The 24946-nt window shown below is 34.1% G+C and overlaps 1 protein-coding gene across 1 annotated transcript; it reads left to right on the top strand.

The window, feature by feature from the left end:
* On the top strand, positions 1-20129 carry LOC132561504 (uncharacterized). Its single transcript, XM_060226204.1, has 24 exons — positions 1-61; positions 1937-2158; positions 2472-2609; positions 3289-3423; positions 4413-4547; positions 5992-6129; positions 6514-6648; positions 7068-7205; positions 8412-8549; positions 8914-9051; positions 9402-9542; positions 9941-10078; positions 11501-11662; positions 12006-12099; positions 12948-13012; positions 13876-14342; positions 15118-15205; positions 15481-15551; positions 15984-16020; positions 16206-16303; positions 16828-16956; positions 18582-18730; positions 19359-19494; positions 20070-20129. The coding sequence occupies exons 1-24, from the start codon at positions 1-3 to the stop codon at positions 20127-20129; spliced, it is 3213 nt and encodes a 1070-aa protein (XP_060082187.1).
* The last annotated feature ends 4817 nt before the right edge of the window (positions 20130-24946 follow it).

Consider the following 24946-nt stretch of genomic DNA (forward strand, 5'->3'; position numbering starts at 1 on the left):
ATGGTTGACTTAGGAGAAAAGATGACATTGGAAGGATTTAATATCACATACAGACAAGAAGGTAAGTTAAACAAGTCAGAAACCAAGCATTTATTCGTGTATTAACTACAAAGTTGTTAACAACAAGGTAGTAAACAATAAGAAAGTTAATACAACAACTATTAATGCAGGTTAGTTCAGGTAACTGGACCGGTATGCATGTATAGAACAGAGTAATTGTAGTATAACAAAAATGTAGTACATGATAATTGTAGTGTATTGAAAAACAGAGTAACTGTAGTAGGAGAAATACATCTGTTTGTATAAAAACACGATAACTGTATGAGTAGGTTAGTGTAACTGATGGGATAGTATGAATTATGGAAGCGTTAGCATAGGAAAGACGGGAACAGATCGGGTAGAATAAAATTATTGTACGTAACTCTAGTATGAGAAATACTGTAACTAATCGGGTAGAATATATTACAGTAGCCGTATAATTGCTTTTCAATAACATGTAATAATATGTTAAAAGCTTTGATTATTGTAAAATCTTACAGGCAGACTTAAGAAATGGACATAAGTTCCACACTTCATCACTATCTTTGAATCACTTGTTCGTCATTCACCAGTTTTCTGAAAAGCTGATTGTACGATGTTACGTTTTGTTTCAGCTGATGACGCGTTATTAGGTAATTATGATAAAAATCGTCTGCATGTACGGACTTTTCATACTTGATGCCAGGTAAGTGTGACGTGGATACGATAGACGATATTTCAGATATAACTCTGTTGTGCCTAATATTTTTATCAACATGTAAACCAGAAAAAACACTTGTCTTTATCAATAACGGATGGGAATGTTAGGCATTACAGACAAAATGTAATTGCCAACATCGAAAGCCTCACCTATTTTTAGCTTTACAAATATTTTGTGGACATATTGACCTGACATAATGAACTTTACCTGGAAATTACAGCTTTTGCATGTGTATACGTAGTATTCGCTGAGAAACTCCTCTTGTGCAGAGACAGCAGGAACGTTATGTTTTGATACAATCTTTAGTTTAGGTACTCAGATGTCACAATAAATATGAATGAACAGATTAACAACATATATGTAGCTACTACAGTGTTGTAGGATAGACAAAGCATGACGAATACGGATTCACTATGAGATGTTATTCCTCATATTTTCTTTGATGTCAAAGCTATTACGACGTAGTCAAACTACCTTCAAGTCTGTATTTCTGTGCTGGTGGGTTATTAGTTCTCGATGTTTTCCCTAACCCGCAGTTCTATGGAAATTATCATATATCTGTCATTACGAAATGTGTTAAATTATGGGGCTGGTGTAACTCCATAGCTGGATTTTCACGCTACTACTTGGCCTGCTTGGCTTCGAAATCTAATCTAGGTCCATAGCATCACAGACGAGTCCTACAAGGACGAAACGGCTGAATGATGCAGTTTTGTTCATTATTTATCTCTACAATTCTAAATTACGTACGTGAATTAACTATATGTAGAATATCATAAGAATATATATTATTTTGGTTCAGTTGACGAATCGATAAAATGCATGCATCACACTACAATAACTATTGATTAATTGATCGTATCAATCGTATGTATTGTAGTGAACTTCGAACTAACGATTCCACATAGCCTAACACTTAGGTATAGTTTACCTTCTGAAATAGCTGTATATTCTCAACAATGCAAATATTTTCACATTGTTCACTTTTTTGTCCTAAAGATATTGATTTTGATATGGCGTGATATTCTGATAAATTGCTCTGATGTTTTCTATCCGTTTTGCTACGCTGTAAAGGAATTTTACTTTCTCGATCAATAATATCATTTAAAATATCAGCAACGCATGCTAAATGTAAGTCCCTCACAAATCATAGGCAGTGCATTTAAATCAGGATATTGTTGTTACTTGTCAATACAGAGGCCCCTCGCATGAGTGGGTTCAGACTTATCGTGTCAAATACTTCGATTATGGTGGATGGTATCTCTGGTACACTGTGCTACGAAGAAACTCGTCCTAATCCGCCTACAATACAGTACATCGACTGTTTCGTCATCGGTCAGTATGTTTTTTATGAAGATCCAACCACGGCGCCAGGTGACACAGTTCCGTTCATCGAACTCTGCGAGTTGGAGGCGTTTGGTATGCAAGATAAAAACGCCGCTATATTTCTATCTATACTTGCTAATCATGGAATATTCCATAGAACAACTTTAAAGTACAAATTATGCATATTCCTAAATGTTGGAAATCCAGTTATATCATAGAATGCTTATTTGTCACACATCGTGTAATGTACATATATGCGAATTTAAAGAGTATGTCATCTCAGGGACATTAAAGGTGTAATTATTCTCATTAATTTCAATAACATAAGTAATATCATAAGTATGTGGAATACTTGATTAACAGATTACACATAAGGTGATCTAACAACATGTGTTTTTGTGTAAAGGATGTCCGAACGGATACTATGGTGCGGATTGTAATATTTCTTGTGTGGAAAGTTGTGTGTCCGGTATTTGCCATCCGGATAATGGGACTTGTGTGTATGGTTGTCAGCCAATGTTGATTGGAGACAAATGTGATCAAGGTAAATTGTTGCAAGACTCTGCCTGTTATTAACAGTGACTGGTTGTTACGTCCATCCGCCATGATTACAAAACAAAATTGAAATCATTAATAGTTTCGCACCATTCATAGAATTTAAGAAAAACGAGTACTATAATGTTGTTTATATTTTGGATCTTTTTCACCAATGGAAGATTTTTACAGACACAATGTTAATTTAGATAGCTCCTCATGATTCTCAGTCTAAAAGAACACAAAAACGTAAACCAAGAGAAATCTGGTATCATTGGGGAGAATTAGTAAAAGAGAAACAATTCTTACAGACTCCTGTAGTTTGGGGTTCTCTTTTCATGGCAGGTCTGTGACTTTCTGGGTCATTTTTAAGAATAAATTTCATAACAATGAGTTCATGCAATTTTGATTTTGAAACTGCACGACGCTCATTACCCTCAAGTAAAAGGTGACATATGTAAGTAATTAAGATTAAGTAATTTGTATTTTTCAAAGATAATTATCCCTTCGAAAGTTTACTCATATACTATGACAATCTTCATCCTTCCGATGTTTTTTTCATTAAGTAGAAGTGGTACGTTTATTTGTTCTCGCCTGTAAAACAAAGCATAAATTATTGATAGTACAAAAGTCGCCAATGCTAGTTACTGATGGACATATGAATAATAATAACCTGTGTTCCTTTTTAGTTTGTATGAACGGTACCTGGGGCGACTTTTGCAATAAGACCTGTTTCTGTGACATCGACACGTGTAATATCTCTACGGGGATGTGTCAGGAGGACAGGTGTCAATCTGGATGGCAGGGCATGCATTGTAACCAACGTAAGTGCAGAATAGTGTGACGTCGTTGTCCGTGTAAAAATGGACATATGCTACATAGAAACAAAACTACACCTCCTGATATTTTGACTTCAGTGTATCCAATGTTTGGATATGAAAACATCACGTTGATCTTACATAGTGTTTATCATGTTACTTCTCTTTAAAATAATTGTACTGACATAGATTACTTTCCAGATGAGTTTTTTTCGATACGCCTGTCTGAACAACAGCAACTCATAAAAAAGCGTCAAGGGTTGAATTAGGACCTCGGGGTGTCATTTACAATGTGAAAATCCTTAATGTTCAGGAGCTGCTCTTATCTTTCGTTAGATTCTCATAAAGCCTAAAAATGTGACAAAAACAAACTGTTATCTATCTCTATACTGCGTATTTTCAGCATGTGATGAATGGACGTTTGGACCGTCTTGCAATTACTCATGCAATTGCCTCAATTATACTTGTGATCCAATGACCGGAATATGTCCTGGAGGTTTATGTATGGATGGATGGAAATTGGACATGTGTCATGAAGGTTTTAACACCATTAAGTTTCGTTTCGTTAAGCCTTGTCATGGAATATCGTAACCACACACGTAAAAGCAATTCTCCATGCAGTTCAATGTTTCTGATGCAAATTAAGAAAAAAATATTATCCGAACTTAGACAGTCTATTTAGTCAGAATAGGTGCAATAATCCATATGCGAATCTGGCTAGACAAGACAATAAATGGAGAACTAAATGGTCAAATGCCTTTAGAAATGAATAGTGGACAAATTTTACATCAGGTACACAAATGTAAAAATATAATGACGAATTTAACGTTATATCTGTAATGATGTTATAACAGAGATTTTGGTTTTTAATTTCTTGTTAACGAAGACTTTTTTAGTTCTAGGGGAGGGTATTTTTATTATTATTTATTATTTTCATATTTTGCATGTATGAAATAGTATGCTGTGACTTCTTAACTTGAACTGTTTCTTTTTAGTTTGTGATACTAACATGTACGGCCCTGGCTGTAACCTTACTTGTGGTGAATGCTACAACAGTACGTGTGATCATGTAACTGGTTATTGCCCTGGACTGTGCTCACCAGGCTGGAGTGGCCCAATGTGCAGTACACGTTAGTAAATATGAATCTTTATAACGAAATTTTAAAATCAATTACACCGAAATTTAACACTGATCCATATTTTTATTCCACGTTTGACAATTTAATTTATTAACAAAATACTTTTTAAATGACAGTTCAAATAAATGTAGTTGTACTATTACACTAATTGCACCACAAAATGATATTATTGTGACGTAAATGTTGAAGGGGACGATGATAAAAATAATTTTCAAGCAGTACAAAAGGAGTAACAATTACAATGTAAATGAATGCTTTGTGTAAAAATACGTTTTGTAGTAAGAAATGCTATCTGATTATATTCGTATAAAAAATACTCTTCCTCCACTGACAGCCTGTCCAGCTGGTACGTTTGGTATGAACTGCACTGGGAGTTGTAACTGTCTTCCAAACGGAACATGTGATCCGGTCAGCGGATATTGTCCGAATGGCGACTGTGATAGAGGATGGATGGGATTAACTTGCAGTGATAGTGTGTATAAGCTTTTACTTCATGATTGATGTCATTGTAGTATTGACTGTATACACACAACTGACTCATTACTATTATCGTGTTCGTTCACAAAACCAAATACGTGATATTAATATGTGAATGACTTTGCAACAATGTATATAAGATTATGCAAACTCGAAAATTAGCAAGTGAAAGAGTGTTACATGTATTCAGATATTCATCCTAATACTTTATTAACTTATACACTTTTTTATAAACTCTTCTGATGAACCCACTCGGTGGTAGTATATATTATATTCCTATCAACAAGCAAATTTTTAATACATAATACCAATAAAAAATCAACGTCTTGTAGAACGCAGTGTCATGAAGAGACTCTTCATTTTCTTACAAAATCTCATTGAAACACAATATAGTTTTGTGAATAGTTTTGTTTCAGTTTAAGCAGTAACTTAATATTACCTAAGCGCTTTTTCGTGATTTGTCAGCCTTATTTCAAATGTTCACTTAAATATTGAATACTAATCTTGTATCCCTTTGAAAATTTTCAGATTGTGCCTGGAATAAATTTTCGTACAATTGCAATGAAACTTGCCACTGTGTTAACAATGAAAGTTGTCCCTTTGAGTATTGTTACAATGGCTGCGAACAAGGCTGGCAGACATTATTCTGCAATGAAAGTAAGATTATTGAATATCAATCAACAGGATAATCACTCATGAATAACTTGGAAACAGTATAGTTTTCAATTTGATATATAATGTGTTTTACTTTATATGATTCGTTGATAAACAGAGCATATTCCAGATTAATAGATATGATATTTATGGTTATAAATGAGTGCTTATCTTTAAAATGACATTTGCTTTGAAATAAATTAACCATTCTGAAAGACTTGCTTTCGAATTCTGAAGGGTTAATGTCAACATTTGCATCATAATTTTTCGCCATCTCTGAGTTTTTATCTCATGATTATTACAGAGTGTGAAATGTACAAGTATGGACGTAACTGTCTGAGCACGTGCGGTCACTGTAAGGATAATGAGACATGCTACCACGTGGACGGCGTTTGCTCTAATGGATGTGGACCTGGCTACCAAGGCGACAAATGTGACACAGGTGAGTATGTGTGTGGATATGCACATAAGTGTGATTAGGTGTTTTACATTTCAAGTATGAAAAACCACATCGATACTGTATGATGATATTTTTTTAATAATAAGGCCGAAGCTATCGGCTATTCTGATGTTATCATGATAATTGAATGAATGTCGACTTTCATTATCTAAACCTGTTGATAATCAATACAAACTAAATAACTCAAACAACTGGTATTTTACAACATTCACAATATCGCTCGCATTGCCAAAAAGTGTCATTGTATGACATCTATTTTTTCTTTGATTTTTATATTTTGACAACTTATTCAAACTTCTATAAATCATTTAGATGTGACATTCGTCAAATGATATCCAGTTCAAGTGGAGCTTTCTTACTTTTCAGAGTGTTCAACAGGAACTTTTGGTGAAAATTGTTCTCAACTTTGTTTCTGCATGTTTGGTAGCTGTCATTATGTCACCGGCAAGTGCGACATAGAAGTCTGTCAAATGGGCTATAGGGGACCATCGTGTAGTGAAGGTAAGTTAATATTTGTATCAGATTTGCTATAGGGGACCATCGTGTAGTGAAGGTAAGTTGAGACGGTTGTCAAAATAGACACAGAAGACTATCATGTAGTAAAGGTACGTGTGAACATGTTTCATACTGGTTATAGTCATCTTCGTGTTTTGAATTAAGCTTAGATATGTGTAAGACACATGTTATAATATAGTGAAGGTAAGTTTAGGTGGAAGTGACCATCTTGTTGTAAAGGTAAATTTACTAAGTGTATAGAGGTCATACACTGTCAAATTAAAGTATCAATTATTGATGTGCCTGAAAAACTCAGGAAGCTGACTTTAAAAAATAATATCGCTACCATTTTTTTTTCATTAAAAAAAAGGAATATTTATTGTGCGAAATTGTTTAATGAAATTAAGGATTTGGTTTTTAATCAGTGTGCCTTCCTGGTCAGTTTGGTGAAAACTGTTCGATGACGTGTCACTGTTTAGTTGATGGTTGCCAACCTAGTGATGGCCTGTGTATTGAAAATGCCGGCTGTGATGCAGGATGGCAGGGCCCTTCATGTAGTCAAGGTACTGTATAAAATATCTACTATTATTACAATGGAGAAAACACAAACACAAAACAGTTAAAATAGTTCCATAGTTTCCTTTCCAGTTTTCGAACGGAACAAGGAAAAGTAAAATTGACTTCTATTCACTGTGTGGCTCTATTGTATCTTATTGTATTGTATTGAAATGTGCTCTTCATTTGTGTGATTTTTTTTCAAAATCATCTAGCCCTTCTCTAAGGTATAACTATTTTTTTATAAGTAAAAAAATGTTGTATTTATTAAAATCAATTAATTTCTCCCTGAAAACTAACATTACATGCCCTTAAATAGTTATAATAAAGACTTATCATGTGAATACCACATTTTCATAGGAGTCCAGAACAACATGAACTATATTCCTTTAATTAAGATAACTGTTCAGAACTGTTTTTTCACGATGTGGTTATTCCATGAAGATCTGGACCGGAAGTGTAGAAAAATGTAATGGAACAAGAAAGCGTGCGAAACAGAATTGTAAGGGAAATGGATGAAGGGGAAATTGATGATAGGGAGATAAACAGAAAAAAATTAATTGTATGGAGACACGATTACCAACAATTTCATCAAGTTGATCATCTTTAATGAATGTATAACATTTGTAACATTGTCGTATTCAAGCTACGGAAGACTTTGAAAGATGATCAAAGAGAGTTTAAATGCATTAATTGCAGGTGATTGTCATGGAGAAAATTATTATAGAAACTTTAACTTGATGGTTGAAAACTTTACTAAAAAATAAAAAAACAAATAGATTTTTTTTTCATTTTTGTTTGTATTTAATCTAAACTGTTTCCTTGTTGTTCTAATGCATCGATCTTACCGACCCTTTCTTCCAATTCAGTATGTAATGCATCATCTTTTGGAGCCGACTGTACAAAGCAGTGTGGTTACTGTCTGATGGGAACACCATGTCACCATATTAATGGTAGTTGCCCTGACGACTGTGAGGTTGGATTTCAACAACCTATGTGCATGGAAGGTCAGTTCTGGTAATAGGTACACATTGTTGAGTTGGAGTTTCTCATATTTTATTAGATAAGCTTCGAGCAGTTATAATTAGAATCTAAATTATATATGTAATTAACAATTAAGTACGGAACAAGGCATCTTTAATTTCATATAAATCTCATTTTGACCAACACCATTGACCTAACTAATTTATTTGTATAACATATACATTGAACAGCATGTAATGATGGAACATATGGAGTCAATTGCGACCAGATATGTGGGGCCTGTAAAAACTCCGTGATTTGTGACCACAAGTCCGGAGTTTGTCCCAGTTCCTGTGAACCTGGATGGACAGGGCTGCTATGTAAAACAGGTAAAATATCATTTAGCTAAGAACGCGAGAATAAGAGAGAAGTTGTGGTCTTTCACTTCTACATAGAAATATATATCAAATCACAAATGTCTATCCATTTAACTAAGTCGAGTTCTGAATTTTGAAGCCAAGGTAACAGGGAAAGTATGAACTGTCCAACAACGTTTCACGATATCAGATGACTAGTTCTTTTTTTAATTCATTTTATAGTTGTTGTTTTATTTTCTTGCGTCGTTATATTTTGAAATGTAACTTGTTTAGTTTTTCTTCTTCGTATTGCTTTTAAATTTTGCATTTACACAGTCGTTTGGTACAACAGCAAAAATCCTACATTAATATTCCTTTCATTCGTGTTTTTCTGAAGCATGTAACCCTGGTAACTATGGAGAAGATTGCAAACAGATATGTAACTGTAGAAACAATGTGTCTTGTGACCCAGTCGCAGGCACGTGTCCGCGAGGCGAGTGTGACGTAGGATGGACAGGCTCCGCCTGTAGTGACCGTAAGTATCTAGAGGCACTTTTGACCGTCAATGCTAAACATGTTAAGGGATTAACCACCCGAAACACCTACCAACAATGTAATATCTTTGCAGATTTGTCTAGCTTTTGAGATGTCGGTTATATTAATGATGCAATTTATTTTTGGTATTCTTAAACGGTTCATGAATGGAACAATTTAAAGCGTCAACAACAGCTATAAATAAGAACTGGAGCCCATCTGGCCAAGAAAATAGAATATCTGATCGCATATATACCTTTTGTCAATTATTTTCATAATTTGACCTACAACAATTTTTATACATTCTGTGTGCATATTTTACTCTTTGGAACTGTTTAATTTGGCTGTCAGTCTGTCCACTCGGTACATATTCCTACAACTGTCAGAAGAAATGCAACTGTCTAAACGGCTATTGTAATCCTGTGGACCCGGATGGTGTATGTCCCCCTACCGGATGTTTATCAGGATGGACAGGAGTGTCTTGTAATGAAGGTAAATAGTGGATTATTTTTAACTTGAAGAAAGAAATTATGGATTCTAAAGAGCGTTCTTATTCGAACAATCACGAGCCCTATGTAGGACTTTTTTCTTCAAGTGAATGAGACACGATGACGCGTTTGTGGTAAAAGGATAAATTATATAAGATACTTAAGAAAGAAAATTTCAACTTTTATCATAAAGACAAAATGATGTGAAAACAAGAGCTGCTTTTAAATATGATTTTATCTTTTACTTTTAACATACTGTTACAAACGTTGTATATCTTTGATAATCATTTAGAATTTGACAGCGATGTTGTGTTGTAATACCGATTACAGTACAGTACATTTTCCTCCTCAAAACGGTTGAACTGGTTTCTGTAATATATTCTTGCCAAGTGCTTCTTTCAGTCTGTCGCAATGGTACCTACGGTCCATCGTGTACGTGGATATGTGGAGCGTGTTATGCTGACGTACCATGTGATCACATGTCTGGTGTGTGCCCTTCCGGATGTTCGCCAGGCTATACTGGTCTAACTTGTATCGCAAGTAAGTATCGGGTAGTATAACTGTACAATGAGAAAAGGTGAGGTAAGAATTTAGTCATATATATATATAAACATATGTTTTGACATCTCGTAGAAGTGCAGATACAAAAGAACCCTAGTCTTTCTGTTTTCTACTTCAACTTCAACTTTGCAATTGCAAGCATATTATGTAACGTACCTGCCACTTTAAACTATTGGCTACTACGATCAGATAATCCGATAACTTTAACACTGGTCTTAAATTTTTAATGAAATACTGTAGGAATGTTTTAATATCTTTTTACTTTGAAGAGGACAGAAACAAAGATACTTCACTGCAATGATCAAACTGGGATGCTTATGACCTTTTCAGTCATGTTTATATAACTACCTTCTTTATATGACCCTACCATGGGATCCTACCACGAGAACAACCCTGATTAAAAACATTTGCATTTTTTCCAGCGTGTAATAATTGGTGGTATGGCCAGGATTGCTCAACAAGGTGTGGCAATTGCCATCAGGACGCCATATGTAATCCTGTTACGGGTTTGTGTCCTAACGGACTTTGTAACACCGGCTGGAGTGGACTACAATGTACTGATGGTAGGCAACGATTTATACACAAACTATACTGCGATTTAATAAGCTAGGCAGTATACTAATCACCGGTTAACTAATCAATATGTTAGGATTATGGTAGAATTTAACGAAGAATGCAATGCAATGCTCTTTTTATGAAGATCCATAATAGAAGGTTTGATTATTTGGAATCAAATATGGCTGAACACTACAGAGTGATACAGTCGAATGTTCTATAAGCAGCTGTATGTCTTAAGGCTATGATATTGGCCGATATTCATTATACAACATGTTTAAGATGACAACACAGTAATTGCAGTATTATGGATAGTGGCATGACATTGCCTAAGTAACTGCTTTAATTCTTATTAGAAAAGTATATTTTAAAAAACAACAACAAAAACTAAAGAAAAGAAACACAAACCAAAAAAAACAAAAAAACAAAAAACAAAACAATACATTGTGCTTGAGCAATTTTGAAGTAAAAATGTAAAGGTAAATAATTTGTGCGGTATGAAACTTAAGTTTGACTGTTGGTTCCGTTTCAAGATTTACATGGCAGTTGTCGTCGATGAAACAAAAGACGCTTACTCTTCCGAGACAACTGTACCTATTTTCCTTGTACTTTTGCAGGAGCCCCCGTGTAATTTTTTCTTTTGTTCATATTTGGCTCTAGTTTTATTGAATTTGAATTTGGATAATAATTGGTATTTTCTTCTTGTTGTTTGTTGTTTTGTAAACAGATCCTAAATGCAATCGCACTAGATTCAAGTAATACTCATACAATGTAAATTATTACCTAAGATGAGCGGAAAATAAATCTTGATACTTGCCTTACAAGCATTTCATCTAATTGATTCAGCATGTCCTCCGACAAGATACGGTGAAGGATGTCAGTCATTGTGCTCGGAGAATTGTGTCAATCAGGAATGTGACCGATTTAACTCTTCCTGTACGTCTGGCTGTAAATCTGGATATCAGGGACATGCATGTACAGACCCGGTGGTACTGAGATTAGCCGATGGTAGAATCAAAGACAAATTGGCAAAAAAAATTATAATTAGCAGAAATAATAAACAATAATTGAAACTAAAAAATCGATAGTGATTAATGCCATGACGTTTAAGTGTATATACACATTGGAAACATTTTATGATACTTCAATACAGAACTCTGATTTCTAATCTTTCTTCATTTGGTGAATTAATTACAATGTCTCCTATTGTGAGAGAAGTAAATAAGAACCATCACTATAATCAAGCAAACCATGATGACTTGCACTAAAGTTCATTTCACAGTAATGAATCACGTTTCTACATTCTATTATTTTTGCTTTGTTTTTATTTTATTTTTGTTATTTTTTCGAGATCATTGGGCTGAGCAAACCAATCTAGTGCTCTACGTCATTGCGGGGATTCTGTTCTTGCTTGCCTTTTTGGCGGTGTTGTGCTGTCTAAGACGGTATCAGTAGCTTCAATATTGTTTTATATCGAATAATATCTGTTTTCGAGACTACATTTAAGTCGACGTTGAAATATTGTCATTACTATTCTTTTAATTCTTATGTTATTACAAATGTTCCAAGGAAAATGACAGAACTAGGACTTAAGTCTCTATAGTGTATTTGTCTTTCGATGAAATCACATTACGATTTCGATAACATCAATTACTTTTACAAATGCAGAAAATATTTTATTCGTTTTTATTAATTATGCAGTTTTGTGTTTATGTATAAAATGAATGGAACGTATTTACGGCACTTGTGAAATGCTTAGATTATCTGATTTCCTTAACCATAATTTTCCAACGAGAACGTAACAATTCCTGAATGGCAATGCAGGATAGTAGATAAGTGTGGGTTAGTGAACATGTGCTTGGTTATATATGGTCGTGTTAACAACGATTCCAGTATGTGTTGATATAAATATGCATACTTGCTGTACTGTTTATTATCAAAAAAACAGAAGGAGCATTTTCAAAGGGGTAATTTTCAAAGTTGCCAAAAAAGCAAATATAAAATCTTCTCTGTATTGATGCCTTATATCTTGATTTTTAGATTTTGTATTGGAAAATTTCCAAAACAATTCCAACCATGTGTGTTTATATTGTAATGTAAAAAGAACAGATTTGAGAAAAATCCTTATGTCGTTTCTTCAGGAAAAACTAACAAAAAATTATAAACACGGAAAGATTTAGTAATGCCGACCCCTGTTGAAAATTTAAATTACTGGGGATTCTTCCTTTTTATTATGATGTACACAAGCTGGGCGTAATGACATCGCTCACCAAAAAAATCCTTTGTTTTACAGACGGACATTAAAGGAAAAGAAAATGACCGCAGTGGGAATTGATATTGAGGAACATGCTGTTAAAGGTGAGTATACCATTACCAACACGATGTGTAACATGCCAGTTTTTTCTCTTTAAGAACAATTGTCAAACCAGCTAACAGCTTATATTAATCAAGGCAAGAACAATACTACTGCTCCACCCGACCACCCAAGTATTGGAGAATGTAAAATATATGTTAGCGTCATCATTAAATTAACATTTCCATGGACTTTTTGTTATTAATGTTACAAACAAACTCTGTATTTGAACAAATGTGAACCTTAAAGGTACACATTTACACGAGATGAAATGCAAACGTTTATATTATGTAAAGAAATCATCCATATTGATGGTTATGGAGTAATGCTTGATTATCGCAGAATCGAAGCCGTAAATGCATGTTTATGATCGCATGTAATCTTTAGAATTTATTGTTTTGCTATCAAAACAGTTTAAAATCGCTTATCTAGTAAGCAACAGATAGAATCGTGCTTATATAACATTTTGTACATCTTGTACATATTATCTATTACGGGGTTCAAAGATAATCCATCATTTAAGTATGGCACAGGATAATTATTCTAAACATGCGCTTTCAACTGTTATGTCTTTCCGGACGTTTACGGTGTCTTTTCACTTAATTCACTGATCCAGTGAAGTTGCACCGTTGAACGTTAATTATGCCTTGTGTAAATGCAGTCTTAAGTTAAGTTTTTAAGTACTAGTCAAGGTTGATGTTTTTTCATTAGCTGTGTTATGACTTCTGTTGAAATTCATGGTCAATGTTCTATTGTTCTTTAGATAGAAATATTTCAAACATGTGTCTTTATCATTGATATGAAAGTAAGTCACGAAATAGCGAAGCATAACAATTGTATTTTCTTCATAAACATTAATTCTTTGAAGTATCACCACTGTATGATCTGTACTTTCGACCAGTTGGAGGAAGTGTTCCGAATCCGGACATAAAAGCTGATGACGGCAAACAAAGTAAAATGGGGACATCAATGGAAGACTTGCCGACAGATGATCAAGCTACGCTTGTTGACAATCAACTCAATTCGGCAGATGAAAAACCCGAGCCTGTAGTTGAACCAACGGAAATTTTCGTCTTGAAAGAAGAGATGGATGCCGACGAAGACAATGAAGACGACAATGATGAAGATTATCCAACTGGTGACGTCGGACAGACTGGTATGGGGTCCATATCACTGGCAGCGAGGTCGGGAACCGACAAGAACTCGGACATGCCAGTAGCAACGACTTACGGATTTATGATACCTGAAATTGCAGGAACAAGAATTGTACTGTCAGGATTTGTTACTACTATTAAAGATAAAAAGCAGTTCGGAAATTTGGCAAACGAATTTAAGGTAAATGGTAAAGTACATAAGAATTTCTTTTCTAATTTCTTTTTTTTTCTTTTATGTTGTATACATTTTATAATCAATACGGTTCCAATCATTCACCTAAAATTTATTATCAATTACATTCTTCAATAAAAAGAATGGTTTTATTAACAGATAACAACAAGAATATACACCATGTAAACGTATTCGTAATCAAAACTAAAAGTAAATAAAACTAGGACAAAATATGCGATTTCTGTAAAACCGTAAAGGTTATAACCAGCTGCTGGTAAAACCAAATACTGCATTTGTATTTCCATGAAATTATATTTTTCGTTTATGTATTTCTATTTTATTGAACAAGAGCAATATGGGGCGTATCAAGTTAATTAAAATTTTTGTGTTTGCCTTCAGTGGTAACAGAGTTCGAACATTGCTGTTGATCAGTATTTTCAACAGAATGAGAAAAACGTGGTTTCAATATTTACCTTTACGTTAAAAAGTATTTATTTGTTAATTAAAATCGAAAATAGGGATGTTGATCCTTAATCATCACCTCGGCTCCCGAAATAATGAATAAATAAATAAGTAAAGTATGTAAGTTCTGTGCTCCATGTAAGGATAATGCATTTTCATCAGTGTTTTTTCTTCAAAAACATGTTTGGCCAATGTCCTCAGATCGGAGACAAATCTTGGGATGTCAGCCGTGGCATCTTAATATTTGTCCAATTTATGTAAAGATATGTGAGTAAGCCAAAATTCATAGTCAGAGATGAAGAACCTAATGCTCTATGTTTAGAATTTACCAGAAGGTCGTCAGCACCCGGTGGAAGAAGGCAAAAGGCCAGAAAACAAAGCAAAGAACAGATTTCGAAACATTCTTCCATGTAAGTTTCGTGTATCGATACGTATTTGTCATCTAAATGTCTGATACTTGAAACAACTTCGTACACATCTATAACAGGTAAGGTTGTTTATCTTGAAGATATTTGTATGATAATGCATAAACAAAATTTTTGTTGTTCTTTGGATCGAATCAGGTTGAGAAAGGGTTTAACAAAATATGTCTTGATTGCGACGGTTTTCTGGTCAGTATTTAGTTAGTTATAGTTTAGAGATGATACATGTGATTAAATCATTTTAATGCATTCCATAAATGCAGATGATCATTCAAGAGTTGTCCTGGAGGATGAAAACGGAGAAAATGATTATATCAACGCAAGCTTCATTGACGTAAGTTGGATATGCATAAATAATTCGTTATCATATTGGGTGTATTTGTCGTAGCAAAACAACATTTACATAATCAAATCGTTCGGAAGATAAGTTTAAAGCATAAATTTAATAAAAGGTATTCGTATTGAAGGCATTTCTAAAGAGTTATTGAAAAGTTACATGTATTGTCTACTATCAGATGCTGGCTGTTTCCGCAGGAGGAACTTTAACTTCCTAGCGTGAAAGTCTTGGTATGACTAACACATTAGAGACACATGGTTTCGTAACGTATCTGATGACATTTCTTCGACTTTACATCCAATTTCTTATGCAAATAACGATTTTCACGAACTGCTTATTTTAACACACTAACTAGCATTGATATAAGGTCCTCATCGTACGGCATACATGCAGTATAAAGTTTTTTTAAATGTTGAAATTGTTTTACAGGGCATGGACAGTGAACGACAGTACATTGCTACCCAAGGTTTGTGTAGAACACTTCCGAAATACACATAGATAATACTTTAAACACCATATGACTTCAATCGTCTCTCTGCTTAATCATTATATTTCATAACATCTACAACTGACGTGGATATAATTGAATTACTCCATTGTGTATTGATTTGGTTTCATCTCCTCATACGACAGTTTCTATGTTTATTACAGGACCCAAGCCCGACACGGTGGCTGACTTTTGGCGGATGATATGGGAAAACAATTGTGGGAAAGTGATGATGTTGGCGAATATTATGGAAAAGAGCAGGGTAGGATTTATATCACTGTTGTTGATTTTCTCATTTTTAAAACAGATTCATGCGTAGAAAGATATTATTTAAGTTTACCTGTTAATTTCAATGAACAACTTTCGACACAAAATCCAAATGGTAACACATAAAGTATAAAAGTCACAATACCGTGATATTAGCGTTTCAAAATTATTTATTTCCCTCACATCGTAAATCTTTCTACGAACGTGTTCGAAACAATGACTTCACTGATCTATCAGAATTTCTTAAATGACCTTTATTTGTTCACGAACATTGCTTTCTGTGTTGTGTAAGGTTTTTGATTATCTAAACCAAAAAGATATAGAAAACACCCTCTATCATCCAATATTTTTTATTTGACTATCACAAACACAATCTCTTGCATAATCTTCTTTTCGCTTACCTTCATAACCATATTTGCAATCGAATTATTGACATCATTTTTTTTTATTTTAATGTTGATCAATTTCGAATGCAAAATAAGATTTTTCAGTATAATAAAATGTATATGTTTGACACAGTCGAAATGTCACCAGTACTGGCCTAATGTGTCAGAGACCGGCCAGTATGGAACGTATGTAGTCAAAACGATGAACGAAAAGAAGGGGACCAGTTTTACTGTTCGTGAGATACAACTACATCGTGCCCAGGTAAGCTCACACCCAACCACTATCCCATACCAAATGAATTTCCCGTACCCAATCACATTTCATCAACAGCCATTGTCAAGTATTCAATGACTGTCCAATATTCAATCCAACCAGTCCCATCTTCAACCATTGTCCAGTATTCAACCACTGACACTACTGCTATGTAGCAAACCACTGTCTTATACCCTACCATTGCTTCCTACCTGACGATAAGTCCACACTGTTCTCAGCCAATGCCCCACATCAAGTGATATATGCTAAAAAACAACAACAAAATCAATACCGATATGAGAACAGAATAATAATTCATATTAATTGATTGAAGTCAAATTCAATTAACCTTTCGAAAAATTTGAACAAAAGAAAGATCAACACGAGCATCACTGGAAAATAGTAGGAGAATAAGACAGGTGTTCTGGTGTATTTACGACACCTGTCATGTAAATCTTTATCAACCTATGTAGATGATATCGAGTTCCTCACAGGGAGAACAAGGTTAAAAAAACGGAGTCACAGGTGAACAAACATCGGAACAGTCCTAGGTCATATGGCACAAGGGATAGTTTTGACGGACGACTGTTAAACTTCCCCGTAATGCTGATTATTCTGCATTTCTCTAATCCATGTGTTGTAAATTTATCTGTCAGTTATCGACTTTTTGCATGGAAATATTGAGAAATCACTTGAGTATCGAATCATACGTGGCATCTTAATGATAATAATGGTATGGTATCCAGAAATGGATAATCACAATGAGGAAATTGGAAACAAAATCATGCCTACCATACAATTTGGTTTAAAGCTGTCCCTGTTTATTCCATTATTAGAAAGGATTAAGGTAAGAAGTCGATGTTGAAGAGTCTGTCGTGTCCCTGATTTTCAATTCTGTTAGAAATGTATAAAGGACAAATTAATTATTTATCATGGAAAGTCAAGATATATCAATAGATCTAAAAATGTTTTTTTTCTCGCAAAATTATTGTCACCCTCTTATGGAAACAAACACAAGTCAGCAAAGAGAGGGGCACAGTTTGTTCCCAAAGGTATGCTGAAATATTCCTTCCAACAAAAACAACGAAGATATTGTCAACCAGAAATTCGATAATTATACAAAGGTGTCCTCCATATAGTTTCTCTGAATTTGCATGTGTAACTCTCCATACCAGACAGCGGACAGTTCAAATCGTTCAAACCGTAGTCTGTTTGCTTTTAACCGTTTATGTTATCACTATTTCTTGAGACGTACTGGGTTACTTTTTTCAGTTTTCACAAATAGGCTCCCATCAGTCACTAATTGGCTCATTCAACCACTGCCAAATATTTGTTGCTTTGATGTTTGATATATTTCATTCGCAAAAACCTCAAAAATACCAAATCCAGGAAACCATTCAAGACATAAATACTCCTGACTGTTTTTCATTTTGCATATAAAAAAAATAATACATTCTGTTGAAGTGATGATTTTTTGAGATAATAAGATGATATATCTTTTGCGAAGTATTTGATTTTCCTGTTTTTGATAAGATAAAAAAAATAATTGAGTCAAACCATTTAGAGAATGGTTTTTTTACGGCGGAATTTACTCCGTTACAGTTAATCATGTTGTATGATCGATTTCTTAACAGGATGAGACCATGTCCAGGACAATACACCAGTTACACTTCACTACCTGGCCTGATCACGGCACCCCAACCGTCGAGCAGCTACTCAGATTCCATAGCACTTCAACAAATATCGAAACACCACTGCAAGGTCCAGATGTCGTTCATTGCAGGTAACAATCCGAAAATCCTAATACATCATGAACGAATTAAAACCCGAAATATGAGCAAAGAAAAATAAACGTTTGGTGATATACAGGGCGGTAAAACCATGGACGTAAGAAAGATAAACCAATTCCGCTTCATTCACAACAATTGTCATACAATACTAGGCCAACTAAAGAAATGTCATATTTTGAAACTGAGAATCTGTTAAACACTAACGACACCTTGCGGTTTGCTAATGATCATCGAGTATGTTGAAATTAATTCTTCTGCAGTATTAGTCTTTCACCAGTGAACATATACCCATGAGGTAGTGACAAGTGCCAAAGGTAGATGCTAAGAAATGATACTGTGTCTGTATGTCGTATTCGAGGTTGCTACAGAAAGAAAACGAAAATCAACTGACAAAACACGTGATTTTGTTTCCAACAAGACAAAAATATAAACATCGATGAAGTTTAGAAAGCCGTGAATAGTAAATGTTCGTTTCATATACATTCTCATTTACGTTTTGTTTTCAGCTAAACATAGATGAAGTGGGGAGAAAAATTGAAAATTGTGATATCACTACAAGTTAACATTATCATTATACATCACAATCTTCTCGTCAGATATCCGCTCGTTTCTGTGTTGTAGCGCCGGAGTAGGGAGGACTGGCACCTATATTGCCTTGGATGCGCTATGGAAACACGCTCGATACGCAACCTCTCTGGATGTGTACGAGTATACACTTAAGATGCGGAAAGACCGAATGAACATGATACAGACTTTGGTAAGTGTCTTCGTGAATATCTCTAACACAGAGATTAGCTAATGTAGATTTGAGGATTGCTTTTAGTATCTAGTATCATAATAGTATGTTTGGTGTGGTGCAGACATAAGTATAGATATCAATATAGTTGAAATGGTGTAAATAGTGGTAAATGTTGTTATTTTCATAGTTTATATAGTATACACATGGTGGTAAGTGTGGATATCATTGGGATAAATAACGATAAGTTTGGATGTAAGCATTAATAACCTAGTATATGTAGTGGCAAATCCGAATTTAATTGAAGGTGATTTGGTATACATGGTGGTAAGTATGGATATTAGTATAGTTGATATGGTATATATAGTGGTAAGTCAGGATATCAGTTAAGTTTGTTATATGTAGAATGAATTAGATATTATGTAAATGTGGCAGTGAATTATAGGAATTTTATATAAGTACATGTGTATATTGTGCTTGGTTTCTTTTACAACAATGTCAGAGTTTATTGATTATTCCTGAAAATGATCGGAAAAGTAATTAAATCTGTGTTATGAATAAAGAGAAGATTCGATGTGTGCATTTCTGTGTTTCAGGACCAGTATATCTGTCTGCATGAGACGTTGGCGGAGGGACTGCCAAATGCAACGAGTTGATTTTAGTTTTTTATAGACATATTGGAAAAGCAGAGAATTGTTTTCATTTGCATCAGTAGTTATGACGTAAATACGCACCAGATTATGACTCGTATTTCCGTTAATTCTGACAAAGGGCTCCACAGTGGAGATATTTTCTTTTCTAAAAAGATGTTTGTAGTAACTCATCTACATGATTAATTAATGATTATAAATGACTGGATATAAAGTATAAAACACACCAAAACAGTATTGGTTATATTGGACTGAGTGCCTTCTGATAAAGTGTTACATTAATAATTGTCGTAATTACTAGGATACTTCTGCAAAAAAGAAATCGGATAGCCTGAACAAGTATGTAATTATGTGCTGTCCATTTTGATGTACACTGTGAAATTTCAAACCCGAGTTCCTTGCCCATAAATATACAATTAATAGTAAAGGCATCAGAGAAGAAGCTACCATCGGAGCGTAGACAATGAACTTGTGACACAACAACGTATCTTTAACGCAAATCGTGACACGGGGATAAAAAAAGATATTGTTGGAAGTCGGACATTTAACTGATTTTTACTTATCCGCCCTGAAACTGAATCCAATGCAGCATGTGTATGTTTTTCGCGTTCTTTAAAGAAGCTTTCTATGGTATTCATATAATAAACTGATGATGTAGATAAGCACTTTGTCATTTGTCGTTGATTACTGCGTTTATATTGTTTCATATAGTTATATTTCTTTAAACGTTTAATGGTATAGAATAGATTAGTCAAATATTCCTAGATTAATATTATTTTCTATTTAAACATTTTGCCTCATAAAGTACGTTCAAATGTCGAATACATTTAAAAAAAAAAAAAACAAAAAAAAAACTTTTGTATCAAAATCATTTCCATATTTTTGTCATCCACTCATTTTTTTATTAAAACGTTATATACCTTTAGATTGATTCGACTACTTCAAAGAATACATGTCTTTTTTTAAGGATCCCATTGTCGTGTCATCATTTTCTTGGTCAAACTCACTGACGGACAATCATTTCTATTATCACATGGATAATCACGAGTTTAAAATGACAACAACAAGCTACTGTTTGCAGTAGAAATAGTAAATGTGTTAACGTGATTCCCATTTTGTATTCAATTGCAAAATAAAAAGTGAAAAAAGTGATACGATGTGTTTCTGGATGATAAATGTTTTGTGAGTCGTTCTTCAGGGTACATCATGTATTGTCTTGTTAGATTTATCACGTTATTTGTCATATAAGATAGAAAACAGTGCAATAATACGCGTTGTAACAATCGAAGTTAGTTTAAAAATTACTGTAACAAATAAAGGGCGACAACTATGGTAATAAATATTAATGTTAGTACAAAGTATGTAATCACAATAGTGGTTGCTGCAGATCTTAATTTGCCCTCCAAAATGGATAAAATAATATTTTCTGAAAGTAATGGTTTCTGGATTCTTTAGTTTCAGTCTTGATGAATATAGAGAGGAAAATCAATATCGATGTAGCTAGAGAAAGAACGACAATGAAAAAAACACTGCAGTAAGGAATTCCAGTTATTCTGGTTTCGGATATTGTCATTATTACATCTTTGTGAAATAAAATATATATATATATGGGATTTGCCAATACTTGTGCGTCATTTGTGCATGTTATTTAACATATGGAAGACATAGGATCCAACAAGATCAAACTAAACTAAGTAAAACTTAATTGCAAGCAAATAACTTGTTTAGGCACTGATAGCATGCATCAACGTTAACAAAATGTTATTCTGAAATCATAGTTTCTCCGGACAAATATGATTCAATGAATAGAGCATAGATCAGGACAACTCGTATTTTTATCAAAATCAATTTTAAAAAGACATAGATACTTTACACAGTAAAGGGAGTAAAAGTACAGTAAGTGATGTATATGTATACAACTGAGTACTGTTTACAGTATACAGTCAAGGGAGTAAAATAAAGTATCTGCTGTACACGTATACTACTGATTACTGTACACAGTGTACAGTTCATGGATTAGATGTACAGTATCTGCTGTACACGTACACTACTGAGTACTGTACACAGTGTACATTTCATGGATTAGATGTACAGTATCTGCTGTACACGTACACTACTGAGTACTGTACACAGTGTACAGTTAAGGGAGTAAATGTACAGTATCTACTGTACACGTATACTACTGAGTACTGTACACAGTGTACAGTTAAGGGAGTAAATGTACAGTATCTACTGTACACGTATACTACTGAGTACTGTACACAGTGTACAGTTAAGGGAGTAGATAAACAGTAGCTGCTGTACATGTTTACAAATGAGTACTGTACACGTATACTACTGAGTACTGTACACAGTGTACAGTTAAGGGAGTAGAGGTACAGTATCTGCTGTACACGTACACTACTGAGTACTGTACACAGTGTACAGTTAAGGGAGTAGATGTACAGTATCTGCTGTACACGTATATTTCTGAGTACTGTACAAGGTGTACAGTTAAGGGAGTAGATGTACAGTATCTGCTGTACACGTATATTTCTGAATACTGTACAAGGTGTACAGTTAAGGGAGTAAATGTACAGTATCTACTGTACACGTACACTACTGAGTACTGTACAAAGTGTACAGTTAAGGGAGTAAATGTATAGTATCTGCTGTACACGTATACTACTGAGTACTGTACACCGTGTACAGTTAAGGGAGTATATGTACAATATCTGGTGTACCTGTATAGAACTGAGTACTGTACACAGTGTACAGTTAAGGGAGTAGATGCACAGTAAATGCTGTACACGTATACAACTAAGTACTGTAATGCTCGGGTTTGCCGGGCAGTTCTGAAACCTATGTATTATGTGATAAAATTACAACTGTAACTTTCATAGGTACATATATACTTCAGTCTGAATATAACTCTGATGTCTTGATGACATGTACATCTATAGATACATTGTTAATGCAGCTTTTAGACTTATATGGTAAATCTTATAAACATAATGTTCAATGTGAATATTTTATAAGGAATATAAATCTGATCCACTGACGCATTCTTTACTTGTGAACTTGTTGTCCGGTATGGTTTCCTGTTCGATCCGTTTTACTAGATATATGGTGTGAATTGTAGATTTTGAAATAAAGCAACACATGTAATATATTGCTGTATCAGTTATTGAGGGCCAGATTAGTTTAATGTTCATTTGTGAAATGAATTTTCCTATCTTTATGATGTTGTACAGGTAGAAACACTAACAATATATTACAGAAACAAATTCGTTACAACCAAAGCCTTTCAACATCACTAGGAGCTTATTAGTGTTTTATGTCAGAGTATAAGCCAGCCATATAGCAGACAGCGACGATTGCAAATTTAATCACTCGTGTCGATAATGTGCCCGAACTCATAATCTTCTATTCTCATGCGAACACTAAATAATAAGGTCAAAATTGAGATTTAGGAAAAGTAGCAGATAGAGGAAAACAGTTTTGCTGAGGAAATCCCATAGAAGTGGGGCATGTTTGATTTCGTGTTTCCAACTAGACAACACAAAAACTTCTGAAGAGCTGCTTGCGCCATTAGTCTGTTACAAAATGACGAGAGTAACAGCTGGTTTAAATATCATTAATGCAAACACACCCAAACCTCTTCACTTCCCAAATAAAATCTGTGTATAAGTTTTCTTGGTTATTATATTTTCAACAGTAGTTTGGTTAAAGGAAGTTGAAATTATTACTAGCATATATACGACATCCGCCGTTTTTCATCGGAAATGTTGAGAACGTAGAAAGCTTCCTCTGTGTGCGACCAACACAGTTTTCAGTGTAGTAATAACATGACATTATAACATCATGGACTACCTCTTATGTTTCTGTTTTCTGTGTATTTTTCACATTTCAACGGCTTCAGGTAAGGACCAAATATCACTTTACATATCTTTATATCTGTTTCAATTGCAATGCGTCGATTGTACAAGATCTTTTATATGTTTTCATCCGTCGGTGAAATGCTCGAGGATTGGCAAGTTGTAGCAATGTCTCCAAAAGAGATTACTTTTATTCCGTCATATTCTCCTCCTTTTGATCATTACTAATAGTATATTATTAGTATTTATCTACTAAATACGATTTTAATGTGACATTTTCCATAGATCATATATCATTTACATGAAATCTCCTTTTCTCCCAGACGAGAAAACATTTATCCTTTTTTCAACTACAAATATTGGGAGTACTTAAGTAAACTCGTTTAAATGCATTTGTCTCATGAATGTAGCATTGACACCAGGTTTCCCCAACACACAACAAGTAAACAAATTTAATGTATTAGTAAGTTGACTTAATTAAGATTCAAACGCAAGTCTTATTTACGATGAAATCTACTAATTACAATAATAACTTTAAGTTGTTATGTAATTATAATTCCGAGATTGCTCTCTCATCCAACCTTAATCAAAGTGAAGCCTCCAGAGGGTCAGAGACGTTGGTAATGATTAGAACTTAGACTTTTGAAATCAAGTATTTATTATGTTACAAAATAAACCCGAAATTGTAAAGTATTTCTACAAAGTATCAACAAAGTTTTTGTGTTATTTATCGCACTTAGCTCTAAAACAACAAGGAAAATATCGAAAAATAAACAGAATTTCTTAGGACAATGGCACACTGTTTTCCAATAATAGGTCGAGCACCTTTGTGATTCTTTAGAGGAATCACATAAAACACAACATCCAAAGTGTTAAAACTTATATATATCAACCATGATTTTTTTTATATAAGGCCACAGAGTTAGAAGTGTTCTCCACCAGGTGGAGCAATTGTCCAGTGGTACA

The sequence above is a fragment of the Ylistrum balloti genome, unplaced genomic scaffold (genome assembly GCF_031769215.1).
Source record: "Ylistrum balloti isolate Yb309-2 unplaced genomic scaffold, AGI_CSIRO_Ybal_v1 Utg369668, whole genome shotgun sequence".
In the NCBI taxonomy this organism is placed as follows: domain Eukaryota; kingdom Metazoa; phylum Mollusca; class Bivalvia; order Pectinida; family Pectinidae; genus Ylistrum; species Ylistrum balloti.

Excerpts from the sequence above, each read along its gene's own strand:
- LOC132561504 (XM_060226204.1), top strand. The coding sequence starts at position 1 with ATGGTTGACTTAGGAGAAAAGATGACATTGGAAGGATTTAATATCACA. Across the intron at positions 62-1,936 it reads TATCACATACAGACAAGAAG|AGGCCCCTCGCATGAGTGGG; the intron begins GTAAGTTAAACA and ends TTGTCAATACAG. Across the intron at positions 16,957-18,581 it reads TACAACTACATCGTGCCCAG|GATGAGACCATGTCCAGGAC; the intron begins GTAAGCTCACAC and ends ATTTCTTAACAG.